Here is a 17,051-nt window from a genome sequence, read left to right on the forward strand (position 1 = left end):
AAAGGATCCGAGGAACAACAGCGAGGTGTGCCGGAGAAATAAATAAATAAAACAGATAAACAACCGACACCTACCACCTTTTTCTTTAAAGGTGAAGCGTGTAATTTCAGTGCCACAGGAGCAGAAACAGAACTGCAAACATCGGCTCAATCAATGGCTATCCAATAGAAGATGATTGGGAAGCCTATTCAATTCCATTTAGTGATGGTAGCGGAGCAGAAATTATACGACTTTAACATTTCCCAATTTTATACCAGGCCAAGATGTGCTGGCCAACTCCACCACGGTTATGTAAGTGAGCTCCACACGATATGCTTGTTCTAAGGTTCCTGCTGTTTCCTTGGAGGTATTCATCCTCTGAAACTGACAGGTTGTAATGGCTGAGCCATGCCTTCCCAAATCCATGCTCTGTTCCAGCCCTGGCTGGCATCCAGCCCTCCAGCTTCTCAAAGGAACCCAAATCTAATATTCTCCCAGTAATAGAGTATGAGATGGCGTTCCACAGATGCCTTTGAAAAAGGGCCATGTATGCTTTCCATGGAGAAAAGAGTCGCTCCCTACTGAAACTTTAATGACATAAATGTAATATTTTGGCATGAGGTGTGGGTTTAATATGCAGATTTATAAAAGTGGGTTTGTAAGGTAAACAGTCATTAGTATGCGTTGTAAGTGAGGGTAAGAAGTAGACCTTGTGTTGTAGCGAGGTCACGCATAAGGGCCAAGGAATTACAGCAAATCCACCCGGAGAGATGTCGAGCGCTCCGACGGACTCAGAGGTCGAAAGATTACTCTGCCGAAACCACGTCAAAGTCGCCCACAATAACCCCCAGATTCCACTCTTTCAATTATATCGGCTCTTACCGCACTTTGAATAAACTGGATGGAGAGTACACGGTGACTTGACTTTGACCCACAGATTTCACACTTTCCTAAAGTGCAAGAGGAGAAACGCTTCAATGTCCTGACAGGATTTATCACATTATTTCAGGGCTGACGTTTCAACCGGGTTCTTAGCAATCGCTAAATTTGTTGAGTGCTTCGCCAACTTGACGCTTTCCCGGTTGACCTCTTCTATCAACAAAAAGTGATCTGCCGGCCTTCCATCTATCCAAATTACACCCTGTCAGGGTTAACATTTCTCTGCTTGTGATGGACAGCCCAGACTGAAGTGAAAGAGCGGCCCGCTCAGAAGTTCTGTAAGAAGAATATCCACCTGTTTGTCTCAGCTCTATGGAGACTCCTTCCATTTCTCCCCTTGTCATCTTCAAACTCTCGGCATGAAAGGCTCTGACTGAAAGTTTCTTGCTTTGAAGCTTCCCCCGCATTAGTTCCTTTCCAAAGCTTTCTCTCCTGGGCTCACACACACTAAATCTACGGGAAGCAGAGCCACTAGCCTTTGCTTTCTATCTTGCTGGAGTTTCGCTGTGCCAGGCAGAAAGGTCACTCTAATTCTAATAACACAATTATTGACATGAGATTCTGTCGTCATCGGCTACAAGTGGCCTCACCAAATGTTTAATTTCCCTGAGCTGATGAACTGCACATCAGGGGGTGGGGGCTGCCAGGCAGCAAAGTGAAACTGTTTGCATGCCACAGTCATCAATATTTCTGGCTTATTTAATATCCACACCAATGTTTTTCTATTTTCTATTGTGAAAATGAACTCCATTAAAGCCGCCTTCGCTCAATGATTTTTGCCATTGATTGTTTTGCTAGTTTCAGCAGAACAATTTGAAAGAAGAGTGAGCCAGACAATGACTCGTGTACCAGCTCTCCCCAGAGCATGACAAAGGCCACACGTGAGCATGAAAGCCAGTTAAATAGCATAGACGAAACGGTGTCGTGTTTTTCTGTGGTAGGTCAAGCAACAGAGACCAAAATATAAAGCAATTTTATAGATGCGTTGTCTTTGGCGGAAAGTGTTATTGTCATTAATGAAATCCAAAAATAAAAATAAATGATAAAACGTTTATTAATGAAAATAAATCAAATTAACACAAATATTTATTAAAAAAATAATTAACACCTATGCAACCGCCAACATTAATCTTGAAAATGCTAAATAAATAAAAAGCGAATAAAACTTTTTGAAATACAAGAGACATTTTTATGATATTGGCTAATGCACTGACCTTGGCATTCATAAATTATACAACTAAGTTACAACTAAACACTAAAAAAATAAATCAACTAATGCCATTAAGTAAAAATAAAACTAAAGGAAAAAACAAGAAATAACAATACAACCAGCCTGATCTCATGTGAATTTTTTAAATATTTTACGAGGTGACTAATTCATATCAATTCATATGATGCGAATCGTACAAAAACGTACGATTATTCGAAAAGTGCCATACCATCTCATGGCACCCAACGTCACTGGCGCAAAAGCAAATCAAACTAAAACAGTTGAATGAGATCGTATGAATTGATATGAATTAGCCACCCCGTCAAGTAGTTACGAATTCCCGCGACATTGTGTAGGTACAACCTATACTGTAATGCTCTTGATGGACAATGGTAGATTATCTCTTTCTTGGAATTATCTGAAAGATCTGTAATAAATACACCCCAAAAAAGAAACTAACCCTAGACCCTTTTGAAAATCAAATCTATATCTGTATCTGAAGACGACACTGCCCAAGGCTGTGCTCCAATCAGAGCCACAATCACTGGGCAGCGTGTCATGGCTGAATTACCGAAGCGCAAAAACATGCTTAATCTTTCATCACAGACCAAGTGACACAGCTGAGAGAATGTCTGCTCTCACAGGCGAAGGAAAAGCCTGACTGATTCCTAACACAAAGACAAAAGATAAAACCTTAATTCTATCAAAGCTATCCCTGACCTCCAACTTTTGGGGCAGAGATGGAATCCAGCAGAACGTGTCTACAATATTACCTCAGTTAAACTCATTTGAATTTTTCACTCTTTGAAACACTGCCCACCTTTTCTCTTCACACAAGATCTCAGATTACTCACATAGTACTTCCAAGTACTTCTGTGCCTGGAAGTCCTTGACCGCTGGATGGTCCACAATGCAAACCACAGGAACTCCATCATCTTCTCTTGCGACAGTTAACTTTAGCCAGCTAGTCACAGTGTACATCCGGTCATACGTGACCTCCACTTTAGACCTCCCTGTGAAAGAAAAAAATAAAACATGGAATTCAAATTCAATGGCTTTCATTTTCACGGGCATGTCCTTGGCCATTTAAAAAAAATTGCAAGATGGAGGCCACAGCATACTTTACATCCTTTCAGTTGTACAAAAAAATACATCCCCTTTCACATATGCGGTTCAGTAGCTGACTGTTACTTAACAATGACAAGCGTACAATAAACGGCCTCCCGCAGAAGCACCTGATATGTACAGTAACCACACAGAAGGAGCCATGCGGCTGAAACAGCCCCGTCCTGTCAGGGCTTGTTATGCAGCTGTCACTCACAGGCAACTGTGTGGGCTGTGATGCCGTGTTTGTGCTTTATGAAGTGAGATATAATAGCTGTAGTGGACGCTTCTGACCCACAGCCCTCCTTCAACAGCATCAAGTGGGCATGAAGAACACAAAAGACTCAGAGTCATTGTGTGGCTCCAGACAATAGCCTCGCAGCACCGCACAGACCTCCATCACTCAATTACTGCTCTGGCCTTGCAGAGAGACACAGGAGTGGGTGGAAAGAGAAAGGGATGAGGAAAGAAGGGGGCCACAATGTCGTGTTTGTGTTTTCCTAAAGAAGAAAAAATCCACTTCACCATAAAAAATAAATGACTGAAAAAGTTTGAGAGACAAAAAAAAAGAATGTGACTTTGATGGAGGGTACAAAACGTACAGTCTACAGTGCGGTTGTGTCATGTGACATAGGACATTTGAAATGTCCGATTTTTTGTTCCACTGAAGCACAAAATATGCTTTTAGGAACATTTTAAAGTTAAAAGTAAGGTGGGGTTAAAATATGCTAAAATTAAATAATAATAAATAACAATATTTTATTGTTCAGTATTATTATTGTTATTAACAGAAAAGGACAAATAAAAGCTTTTTTATCTTATCAATGATCCAAAATGCTAATTTCCCAGCAAATGACAAAAAGGTCCAGAGACATATCTGGACTACTCTATTATTTCCCAAACTCCATATTTCTGACAATTCCTCATCTTGTGCATTCAGACTTCCAGCATTCCACATTATCAGAAAAGAATGGATATTCAGACAATCATATCTTGAAAAAGAAGACGCAGAGCTCATTGAGAGCCCAGAACCACCTCTATATTCTGTGACAATGCCACAGTCACTGCTGATAAAGAGATAATCACAGGTCAATCACTGTCATTCAGACATTTCTTCATTTCAATAACATCTCTCTTTTTGAAATGCAAAGAAGCTCTGATTAGTCCCGATCTGCGGCGATACAGCGGCTGAATATCAAAAGAGACCCCGTCCCGATTGAAATCACAGTTTCTTCACTTTTTTGCTCCTGCTCCCTTCTCTTTGCACAATTTAATACCTTCCGAAGGAAAGTCCGTTTTTTCAAAGAGGGCATCCTGGAGATCGGGGGTCAATTAGTATTTAGCAAACTTGCCTAAAGCCATTAAAAATTCAGAATCAAACTATTGTATTTTTGCCGGTCTAATTGAAAAGAGCTTATATTTTTAATGAGCAGGCCGGTTTCGTTTGACAGGAGGAAATTAACCACTCATTGTTTTTGATGTTTAATCAACTGGTCTTACGAGACAGGTGTGCGTCATCAATGAAGCAGGATATAAAACAGAAGTACTACAGTACGGAGATAAGAGCCAGACGATTGCATGTGTGTGCGTGTGTGTGAGGCAAAATGAGGCACTACATGGTGGGGGCGGTTGAGTTTACATTCCAGGGCTGTATGGGTGTAACCTTTAAATGATATTTAAAAAAGCCTGATTATCCTAGAGGTAATTAGGCTGAATGATGAGGACATTTAATTAAAAATAAATCCGAAAAGGCGCAAGGGCCAAAAGCAATTTCCAGCCAGTGAGTGCCAGCGCTACAGCGCTCGTGTCAGGAGAGGGGCCCTCTTTTCAGCTCCTCACTTTTTTCAACCCTTCGACCGTTCCGCTATAGCAGAATATTCATGTCCTTCTGTCTGTCTCACTGAGGCGAACTCGTTCATCTTTAACATCGCATTTGTCTAACTGTCCAATAATATATTGATGTTACATAAAACAAAACACCCACAGACAAATGAACTGCTGTTGTTTAATGGCTGCCGAACATACGCAATGGGGTGAAAAACTCACCGCTGACTGATCTGACCACTAATTACCAAATGAAAATGTCAGTTCCATTTAACTGTCTGATTGTGGGTAGATGTTATTAGGGCAGCTTATCCTGTAATTTGCACATAATACAGAAATTGCTTGTGTCTAGACAGCTGTAGCTTTGAATACGACCTTCAGAAAATATAGTATCAGAAGTAAAATCATACACAGACAATAACAGTCAACAGACTGGACATACTTGACTGAATTTATGTTTCTTATGTCTTAAAAAATGCAGAGCTGTAATTAAGGCAAAAGGTAAACGTGTGATAGATTTTTTTGTTCTGTAGTTTCTTGACTTGTTTGTTCTTTCGGCACCTACATAATTAAGAGTTTGTGCAAATTCATCTTTGATGACCTTTTAATGACTTATCGCTATTATTATTAATAATAACAATAATAACATTGATAACAATAATAATAATAATAATGGTAACATTATTGTTAAATAATATATTTTGTATTTTTATAAAATGTCAAGAATGAGAAAATGTGTCCAAACATTGACTGTTACTGTTATAATGTTAATAATAAAAAATAATATAAACAATAATAATAAATAATTAAAAAAACACAAATATACAGTATATAATTAAATTAATTTAAAAAAATATTTCCTAATATTTGAAAGTATAAATAATCGGATTAATGCAATAATGTGTTGCTGCCATCAAAAGTCTTAAGAAAGTTTTACCAATAAAAACATCCAGGGAATAAACATCAAGAAAACAAACCAAACAAACAAGGGGTTTTTGTATGTACGCAATGTTTGTGGCTTGACCCACCCGGCAGCTCTTTGTCTCCCTTCATCCATCTGATGGTGGCGGCGGGTTTGCTGCCTATGGAGGTGCAGGTGATCTCTGTCTCGTTTCCTTCACTGACGATGTCCTCGCGGGACTCTATGATTGGGTTTCCTGGTGGGACTGAGAGAGAACAGACAGATTTTACAGGGCGGTCTGTAAATCAAGCACCACTAAAGCTTGATGGTGGAGTCACATTCAGCCGTACCACACTGACAACAAATAGACGGTAACACAACATCAATATAGCTGGCATAGTGGCGGTACTCGGTCAGGTTCAGTTGCAAAAAGCCACAGCGAAAGGTCTGGCTATGCAAGACTATACACTGTAATTATACTCTGATTAGAGAAGCATGAGTACAATAACACCACTTTTAAGTGGAAAACTACACATTGTGACACAGAAGGATAAATGCATACTATAATATTATCGTGCCTCCATAACAATTAGCGAGTCCTTCAATGTCACTAGCATCACCACACAGAAATGTCAAAAGAGATGTAACCTGTCTACCATTGTTTGGACAATCAGACAGTCCTGTCCCCAACTTACAGTACATGATTCAGGACTGTACGTTCACTTTTTATTGCACATAGCACTGGTGCTACAGAGGTTTAAAATTTTGTAGCACAGGCCAAACAGTTGTAGCACAAGTATAAAACGTCTGATATCATCTTTGAAAAAAAGGGGCAGTTTATCACACAAATAGGCAGATAACTGACAAATGACATTAATGTTACATACAGATGGATAAATTGGGCCATGTAATTTTTAGCTTACATAAATTAGTTTTCATTTCAGTTGTACAGCTGTACTGTACAAAACTAATATATTTGTCCACATAAAAATGCTGTAGTATACAATACTATAGTATTTATTATAGTAAACTGCAGTTTAAGTCCTAGATACTATAGTATTTTTGAATCTTATTATAGTATACTACAGTTTTACAACAGTTTATCAATTTACTACAATTATCTAGCAAATATAGTATACTACAGATTTTTTTCATCTGAGTGTTCAGGTTAACGGGACTTTTATTTTGACGGGTCGTCGCGAGGACGTTTGTGGTTTCAGTGTGGTTGACTGTAGCTTTACTCAAACTGTGAAATGCTTGTGAAATAAACTCTTAGAGAAACTCTGGAGATGAAGTTCATGTGTTCATTTCCTTATACAGTGAGACACTCATTCACACACGAAGAACAGCAGATGACACATGTAAACAGCAGGATTCCCCGCATCTACAGTATAGTTTTACAGATTTAATGCAGCCAGAAAACAAGTTTCACTCGCAAAATAGAAAACATATACGTCGCACTGTACAGCCCTGTGATTGGATAAGCCAATATTGTCATGTTGAGGTGGTCAGGGTTGATGTTTTGAGCGCCACAGAGTGGAATACTGGAGAAAGCATTAAAACAGAATGGGTATCATTGTGAACGCTGACTGCACTGTGCGGTTTGTGTACCCTTTTGTATACTTTTGATGAAGAATAACTATAAAGCTAGCCAAAAAATACTGCTCATTTAACCGGTTTATGAGGTAACAGGCTGGCGTGACAAAATTTCCCATCATTCTCTGTGGCAGAATGAGCATGATAAAATACATTAAGCATTAATTACACAGCTAATGCATCGTTGGCTCCTCATTGTATTGTACTAGCTCTTAAAAAAGCTTCCTGTTTGTGTGGGGTAGTAAAAACAGAAATATGAAATGGGCTGACATGGTCCATTTCATTTATATAAAATGTCCATTTTAAACTCATCGGTATTTTTTTACGTGCAAGTGGAAACGTCCCACGAGGATCAAAAGAAACACAAGTGAGAGAATCATCGGTTCACAATAAAGCCAACACCACATGAATCTTCACAGACTTTTTTTAGGAATCAAAAAATAAACACAGAATATATCTTCCTTCGAACGCTACAACACTTCAAAATGGCACTCAACGTTGTACCAATGCAAGCATGATTCTTACTACACTATCCCATCTACTGTCCAGGAGGCTTGCGACATCGAAAGCATTTACCTGAATAGGTCGCAAACCTCTAGGAATCTGGCAGATATGTCATGCGGTTTTTGGACAATGTAATACAACAGTAAAGGTAAAAGACAAATTTCTTGTTCTCCCCGAGCAGCAGGGTTCTATTCAAGCATTCTGCTTTAGCTCGGGCGTCTGAAGCTGTGGAGCTGACGCCCAGCCACTCAAAGGCATTCAGCAAACTCTCCATCAACCAGCTCCCTCCCGCATGAAACTCTGCTCTCAAAACCGAATAATCACTTTTAAGTGCTGGTGATTTCGGTGTTATGTGAAGACGCGGAACACGGAAAAACATGTATACACACTCGCACACGCACAAACAATAATTCAGCTGAATGGCTCCGCCATGCTACGCAGAAGTCCTCACAGAAAGTAGCAGGTGAAGTGTTTGTTGAGTTTTTAGAGGGCTTTCAGCAGCCCCTACAAACATCAGTGTGTGCGCACCTTATGGGACACACACACGCTCCATTCTGAAATATGAATGACTCCACGCTCAAAATCTGGCTTGGCTATGTCTCAAACCTTCTGTTAGGTGAAGATGAATGGCTACATCTTGATTCAACACTGCTGTAGAATCTCATAAAAGCTGCTCCACTCAGGTGATTGATCATAAAGGGATTTCTCAAGAAACAAAGAAGCCCTGTGTGTGTGCGTGTGTTTGCTTGTGCACCTTATGGGACATTTGTCGGTCAAAGAAAGAGGTCTGGGTTTGTGTAATCTCCTGCAGCTCACGGGTGTCTACCACGTGTGGTTTGTACATGTGTGTGTTTGTGTGTGGTTGTTTCTTACTTAGCACAGTGATGTCGGCGTAGGCCTCCTGTGGGGGGTCCGTATACAGCTGGCACACGTATCTTCCCTCATCTGACAGGGACACGTTGGACAGCGCCACACGCAGCTCGTTCTCTGAAAAGTTGACCAGTTGGAATCGAGCATCCTTCAGAGCTGCAAAGTGAACAGAGAGAAAGAGCAGACGATACATATTGCGAAGCTGTGGTTTATTACAAACAGCATTAGAAACATGCAAGAGAGAATTAGCTGGATTTATTTCCATCTGAAGGGTGGATTGTGTTTGCACTGAGGCAAGTAAAGGAGCCATATGCTGCTTTGAAGAAACTGCTTATAAGCGGCACCAGGGGAGCGTAGGAAACGTTTAGACTGTATTTTCAGATAAGTTGAAAGGTGCTCCTTGAGAATAATTGAATTGATTTAGATTGCTGCGCACTTTGAAACGCGGACGACTATTTCTGGCATCGTCTGACCCGAGCGTGGTATCACTGGGGTTTGAAACAGGGATACTAGTCTTGGGACCTGGTGCGTTAAACCTGAGTGATACCTAAAGCGCTATCTTTTCATCTTAATAACTACGAGCGTGTATGAGGGGTTTGCTTTTTAGTTTTTAGCCCTGAAAGCAAACTTCCTCAAAACACACTTCTAATAAGTTTAATTTATGCATTTTGATGCTTTATTGTAAGAATCACTAGTGAACCATGACCATCATGTCCACCATTGATTTGGTTTGATAAAAACAGTAGAAATAAATGAAATAAAATGACCGATTTCATCACCAAGGCTAATTCCATACATAGCATTTTACGTATCCTATTTCATGCATGTACACAGACAATTTAACATGTTTATACTATGGCAAACGTTTACAAAAATACTGCTTAGCTGGAAATCACCCACATTTCAGTTTTCATTTCAAGCATGACACTTTGTTTTACGCTACAAAAAACCTGTATTGATGTCAAAACTGAAGCTGAAAGACAGTCGATATTAGTATTACAATATCAAAAAGTTAGTTATGTGGAGAAAAATATTATTATAAATACAATTTAATGAATACAATAACGTAAATAATTTCTTTAATTGAATTCGTTTTTCTGATAGATTGTCAATTTAAAAGGACAAATCGGGGGTCTGAAGTCAATGAATAAAATAGACAAGACATCTGCAGAGTAACGAGAACTAATCTGAATTTCTTATTGAACTACTGTAAATTTGCAGTCTATTAGTTCTGTTAGAAAGCAATCCCTGTGACATTCAAGAAACAGCCATGTGTGCTTGAATCAAATCTTTCTCAAAATGAAAGACAGATCTGAAAGTCTTGCTCCAGCGCAACAGCGAGAACCACATGCCGATCCTAAATTCTGTCTGGAGACAGGTTCTCTCTCCTAATTACGTGGAGGAATGGAATCCTTCGGCCTAGAATAATGAGAGAAGTCCATTACGGCTTGCTCAGTCGGTGTGGGAAGCTGAGAGAGGAAAGGGAATGGTGCCGAGGGAGAGAGATGGCGAAATAGAGATGAAAGGCTACCGGCACCCCGCCACTCCCATCCGCCCTCCACTCCCGGATAAATTCCAGCCCGATCGACAGAGCATTTATGACACAGAGAGCACTCGCACACGTGTTTGTTCTCGCCCGCCACGGCCGAGTTCAAAGGAGCGCCGAAAAAAAGTGAATAAATAAAGAAATAAATAAAAGGGAAAATAAATAAAGAAATAATCGTGCATCATTAGAGATTTTTGAGCCGATGGGATCATGAAAGCGGCCTCTGAAGGCGCGGGTTGTTGATTGTTCTTGGTTCCAGCTGGTTAGCCATGCTCTTTAGCTTTTATTCAAAAAGAGAAAGATAAAGAAGGGCTGGGTGAGGAGGGGGCGGCATGGTGGAGAAAAAAGGGTGAAAAATATTGGTCTACGAGATCTGCGGTTTTTCTCGGCGCATTGCAAACGGAAAAAGATCTTCACCGTTCTTTATCGCTAACAGTCTTCTTAAGCAACCATTTCACCCTCGCGAGCTTCACGCCCATACGTGCCATCCGCAGCACGGGAGACGTGAAGATCCCTCCTTCTGTACACGTCTCAGTCCATTTCTCACACACGTCGCCGAGACGGCGCAGGAAGACCCTGCTGCCAAGGCAACGCATTTCTCACCCTTGATCATGATGTCAAGGTGCCGTACGCAGAGAACGAAAATACAAATAAATAAAATATCACGCACATGTTGCCTTCACATCTATATTCGGCGTGCGTGCGTGAGAGTTTATTCAGGTAATGTCAGAGCTTGTGTGTAATAAAGCCACAAGCTACTGAAGGAACATTGAAGTAAAGAAAGACTTTGCTTTTTTTGCCCTCCCTCCCGAATCCGTTGTGGTGGTCTTTGTTTTGAAACGCCAAGCCGTGCGTCTTTCATGTAGCCGGTGCGTAATGTGCGACTAATTAGAGCGGCCAGCTTGAAAGTCTGGATGTCAGGAGGAGGGCAGGCAGAAGCTAATGATTTAATTCAATTTATTGATTGGGGAAATGTGAGGATTAAAATAAAGTGATAAGGAGCAGGGAGCCAAGCGGGTTTATAATCTATTGTGACTGTGCGTCAGGTGGAGAGACAGCAATAATTATAGCATTATGAAAACATGAATAAGTGTTGTGTCAGCTCTAATGGGGAAAAGAGAGGGCAGGAAACTCGCGAGGCCAGCGCGGGAGATAAGAACGGCTTTGGTGCTAAAGAATATAGGAGTGTGCAAAAATGATGCATTTTAAAACTGACTAGTCAACTCAATGGTCTTCTTTAAGTTCTGTTTAATTAGGCTGGACCTGGGTTCACCATTTATTTATTTATTTTTGCTGGCTGTACATGTTTATACAGATGGTTAAGCAGCGTTGAAATATAAGAGGTCCTGGCAATTATGGTATTAAAGATACACTCATCTTATGATTTAATACAATATATAGAGTCCGTTAATTAAAAAGATGATTGTAGATTTTTTTATGTTATCATGTTTTTATTGTGTTAGTTAGCTGTATTTTTTGAGTTATTATGGCTTAAATCAACACAAACCAACTGCAGCTTGATTGATATTAATTGGAATGCACAATAAAAAAAAACATGATTTTTGAAAAAGAGTTTTGGAACCAAACTCTTTGATACACTCAGCTTTCAATTCAATAAAATACACAACACTGGGTTTTACGATATTCTGAACAAAATAAAAAAATGAAATGGAAGTTCAAATATCCACTGTCAGCAAAAATGATCAAAAAATGTACTCGGGCTGTCACTGGGGTAGTACCCTTTTAAAAAAGTACATCTTTGCAGGTGTGTACTCAAATGTACATTATTTGTATTTTAAAGGGTGCCACCATTTTTGACCATTTTCTGATAGTGTATTTCTTTACAAAACATTGAGAATTTTCAAAAACTTTTTTGTTGTACACATACTTGTTATAAAATCAACAACATTCAAGGTTTAATTAAACCTTTATGTATGTCAAGTAATAAAAACTGAAGCAGTCTGTCACAAAAAAAAACTGAATTTTAATGAAAAATTAAGAAAGGCACCAAGAAAACTAAACCTAAAGCAATAAAGCACAAAAACAAAACATTAAAACATGCATTTCGACACAGGTCACAGGTTTGCAGCTCAATCAATAGGTTTCGACATCATAAGACACAAATAAAATAAATAAGAGATGCGGCGATATATTGGCCAATAATAGGTATTGAGCGATAACGGCAATTTTTCACACTATCGGCAATCGACAGATAGTTTACAAACAGCCGATGATCAGGGCCGAAAGTTCCTGTCAATCAAAAGAGGACAGGAAAATGCAATGAATTTGTGCTCTGTATATAGAAAACGAAGCATCACTGATTTAATGTTTAATATTAATAGTCATTATGTGAATGAATAACATTCAGAAATGTTAATTTAATCCTCAGAATCTGTATCAGGCAGATATCACTCTGAATAATCGGCTATCGGTGAAGAAATTTAGTATTGGTGCATCTTTAAAATAAATGAGCATAGCTCTGCAATACATTTAGTGGTTTTTAGTATCACAATATGTATGAAAAGCCGGTTGTGAATAACCTGCACTTTTAATTCGTCCACAACCAGAAATGTGTACTAACAAAGTAAATAGGGTCAATTTCGATTCCCCATAAACTTTAAATGAGAAAAGTGTGAAATTGCATAAACAGACAGTTGCCCTCAGGACATCTAGTTATGCTTTACATAATTTACTTGTACTTTTTTCCCTCTTTTTTCTGAAACACAGATCAACAAAATCATGCCATCCTGATGAAGAACAAAAAGAAGCACTTTGTGACAACACTCAAACAGCACGTCTGACTGTGTACGTGCCCTTTGTTGCAGCCGTGGTATTTTCGGACACAGTGCCGGACACGGTGACAGCAAGAGTCTGCGGTGCCGCGGGAGGTTGTCCCACCCCCGTGAGGGGGACTGTTTCTGTCGGCCAGCTACATCCAGCGCGCTGTGGGTGTAGTGGAGAAAGAAGCTCAGCGTGATTTCTGGTGCCTTCAGAGGGCACGCTGCCCAGTAAATCAGCCTCCCTGCCTGACAAAACCTTTTAAAGCTTATCGCCCTAAAAAAGCATGCACAAATGCTTTAGCACCATGTTTTTTTTCTTTCATTTACTGGGGATTTTACAAGGCTTTAACCTGTATTATGTTCTCACAGTCCATTCGGGGAAAGGACGACTGGGATGTGTAAAGAACAGAACAGGTGTATATGCAATGGACCACATAGTGTATACTTTAAAAGAATCTGAAAGACTCAATAAGTAGGGAAGGAAAATATTAGATGAAGCAAGGACATATTGAGTACCAGAGAGAGGACAAGGTTTGTGTCCTGTAACTTGCATCCAGCAAATACGTTTTCCAGTGTTTAACACATCCTAATTTCCTGCTGCCTAACTAGTACAATCGCTCTTCTGTGACACTACTGCGACATTTTCATGTAGAGGTCATAGGTCAAAGAGACACATAACGTTTAAGGTGAGCAGTGCTGTGAAGATCTAATATGACTCATGCACTAGCTTTGCTACTACATGAATTAAATAAATAAATACATAAATAAATGTTGCTTTCTCCTCACACTAGGTGGGGGGTATATGAGGTGTGTAAAGAGGAGGAGGTGCTTTAGAAACTCCACAGCGGTTAGTGTCTCCTGCTGTACTAGCGCTGAAGACTGCCAAAGATTCTCACAGTTTGCTTTTCCCCCACATATTTCCTTCACCTTCTGAGAAGCCAAGAGTTTAGAAGAGCTTTTACCTCCCGACTTCACTGCCAGCTTAATTCTAAATTCTAAAGTGTCAAGTCCTTTTTTGAGGCATGTGGTTATAAAAAACAGCGTAGAACGCACAGGGTGCCTTAAAATGGCAATGTCACTGAATGAGAAAGAAATACAGGAATTATTTGGAGGGCCCGACATTACTACAGATTGTCTGACACGAGAGAATTGAGTAATGTTATCACTTGTTTAAATTTATAAAACGGTCAGTTCTGGTCCTTGAGTCACGTTCTAAGCCGTTAAAAAATACCCGATTTGTAACTGCTGACCGCATTACATAGCCTAAGAATCACCGCTGTTGTTGCGTCTGTGTTACTTGGCCTTGCTACGCATATGGAGTAACCGTCTTATAAAAGCAACAAGCTGCTTCGAGTCATGCCTAATAACGCCCTTAAATGCGCTGTAGCCCACTGCTTCTTGGGGCTTATTGCTTTATTATGGGTAGAATGAAATGCCCAGTCTCTCGCAGTGTAACGTGTTATATCTAAATACATTCTAAACTGATTTAATAATATGTTTTTACATTAAAAAAATACTTGTAAAATTCTCATTTACATCTAAAAATCTAATCATTAATTTATGAACATATAAAACAACATGAAATAAAAACGACCAACCCTTTAACAGCATCTGCACTTGATTAATGTTCATTTTAACATAATAATAAATTGTTATTTTATTGTTATATTAATATTATGTTCAGATGTATAAATAGTTATTATTAATGAACACTTATGAAAAATAAATAATATTATTTTATTTATAAATAAAACCTTAACCCAGATCAATACACTGTTAAAATGTTCATTATTAGTTCATGAGTCACTGAATAGACCAAACATGTCATTCCAAAACATGGCTTTAGAAATCAATATATTTTTGTTTTATGTCATTGAACAAGCCTATCACTGAATTATCACAGCAATCCACAGAAAGTCTGTTTTTAGGCTGAACACAAACTTTCTGCGTGACCGGCCCTTTAATGCGATTTTTTTTGCCTCAACAGATATTAAATTGACAACCCTAGAAAAAGAAACCCAGTACATTCCTTTATAATCCATGCTGCTCAGGGATCCTTCAAAACCAAAAACAAATGACACCACAAACAAGACAGCAAAAATTTAGAGAGACGAAAGCTCCCAGAAAAGTCCCTTTGTGTATGAATGGCTGATAGCCACCTTGATTATCCGTGCTCGCTTCTCCTCTTTTCTCTCGCTCCTGCTCGTACTTTCTCATTTCCTTTCCCTTGCTCTTGTGTTCCTCTTCCGAATCTCATTTGAATTGTTTTCCCAGGTTTAATCCAAGAGGCTCCGGGACACATGCTGCCACTTCTAAATGGCAGCAATCAATTTTGATTACCGGCCACGGTTACTTTGAGAAGAGCCCATCAAAGTTTTATTAAGAAGACGGGCGATAATTACGGCCTTGCATGGCCCGAAAAACCTGGAGTCTGGGCCTTGCTAATGATTGGAAGCAGAGAGATAAAATGACGGTTCAGAAGACCTTAATCCAACCTCTGAGAGTGCCAGGCACACAATCACTTTAACCATCACTTGATGAGGAAAGTCCCTCAGGCGACTGATGGCTCTCCTGCTCTCTCTCCTTGACTGCAACAGTCTTTAACCAGAGTGCAGTTTATAGGGAAGGAGATGAAAATGACTTGGTCTGGCACCTCGCTGAGGCTTATCATTATTTCAGAGAAAAGTGTTGAAATAAAAAGGACAGACCTTTCCGGGGACCGTTCGCAGAGAGCGCCTCAACATCCGCTCAACATCCGCCATGTGACGGATTGAATTCGGAATGACCTCGAGCGCACTTCGAGGAACTATTTAAAAATGCTTCCTTTAAAAAAGAAAACACCATCATCAAAGAGTGTTTTTTTTTTTTTTTTAATACGACATGGGACCGAGGCCACAATATTTCAGATGAAACCCTCTGCTATAATTACACAGTGCAGCTGTGGAAATATCAGAGCGTTCTTGGGAACGACGGATCACACGAGAGCGAGGCAAATCGCTGAAAAAAGCATGGCCTCAATAGTCAGCTGGGTCTCTCTATCTGTTGCCCTCAAAAGCGCAATGGATTACTCTGCTGCATTAACACTTCCTATCTTCCATGGAAGCTATCTGGGGACAGACGTGATGTTACGTGTGTGTACAGTGTATGTGTGGGTGGGTGTGTGAACTCACGTCTGACGTCCTTGAAGTAGATGGTCTGTCTGTTGGGGTTGAGGAGCTGGATGACGGAGTCGTCGTTGTTTTTGACTCGACAGCTGATGATGGCTGTCTCTCCCTCCACCACCGACACGTTGTCCGCTACGAGGTTCTGGCTTTGTACTGTGGACAAAGAAAGAGAGAAAAAGAGAGAGAGGACAGTGGTGAGGCAAAAGTGTCTAGTGATAGGAAGATACTTGACGTTTTGACACAACCTCATGGAATTCAGGTCTGTCTGTCTGTCTGTTTCTTTCTTTCTTTTCTTGTTTTCTGTCTGTCTGTCTTTCTTTCCATTCCTCTTTCTTTCTTTCTTTCTTTCTTTCTTTCTTTCTTTCTTTCTTTCTTTCTTTCTTTCTTTCTTTCTTTCTTTCTTTCTTTCCATTCTTCTTTCTCTCTTTCCAGTCTTCTTTCCTTCCTTTCCTTCCATTCTTTTTTCTCTCTTTCCAGTCTTCTTTCTTTCCTTCCATTCTTCTTTCTTTCTTTTTTCCTTCCATTCTTCTTTCTCTGTTTCCATTCTTCTTTCTTTCTTTCTTTCTTTCTTCCAGTCTTCTTTCTTTCTTTTATCCTTCCTTCCTTCCGTCCGCCTGCCCGCCCTTCCATCCTG

The 17,051-nt window shown here is 39.8% G+C and overlaps 1 protein-coding gene across 6 annotated transcripts in view; it reads right to left on the reverse strand.

Moving 5' to 3' along the window:
* cadm1a (cell adhesion molecule 1a) overlaps window positions 1-17,051 on the reverse strand; it is a 269,351-nt gene that overhangs the window by 50,145 nt on the left and 202,155 nt on the right. For all 6 annotated transcript variants that reach the window (XM_057359681.1, XM_057359684.1, XM_057359680.1 and 3 more), the window contains 4 exons: window positions 16,424-16,570; window positions 8,931-9,083; window positions 6,085-6,222; window positions 2,983-3,141 (listed from right to left, as the gene is read on the reverse strand). In XM_057359681.1, the coding sequence (XP_057215664.1) occupies window positions 2,983-3,141; window positions 6,085-6,222; window positions 8,931-9,083; window positions 16,424-16,570 (597 nt within the window). The remainder of the gene's footprint in view (window positions 1-2,982; window positions 3,142-6,084; window positions 6,223-8,930; window positions 9,084-16,423; window positions 16,571-17,051) is intronic.

Source organism: Triplophysa rosa, linkage group LG19 (assembly GCF_024868665.1).
Source record: "Triplophysa rosa linkage group LG19, Trosa_1v2, whole genome shotgun sequence".
Lineage (NCBI taxonomy): Eukaryota > Metazoa > Chordata > Actinopteri > Cypriniformes > Nemacheilidae > Triplophysa > Triplophysa rosa.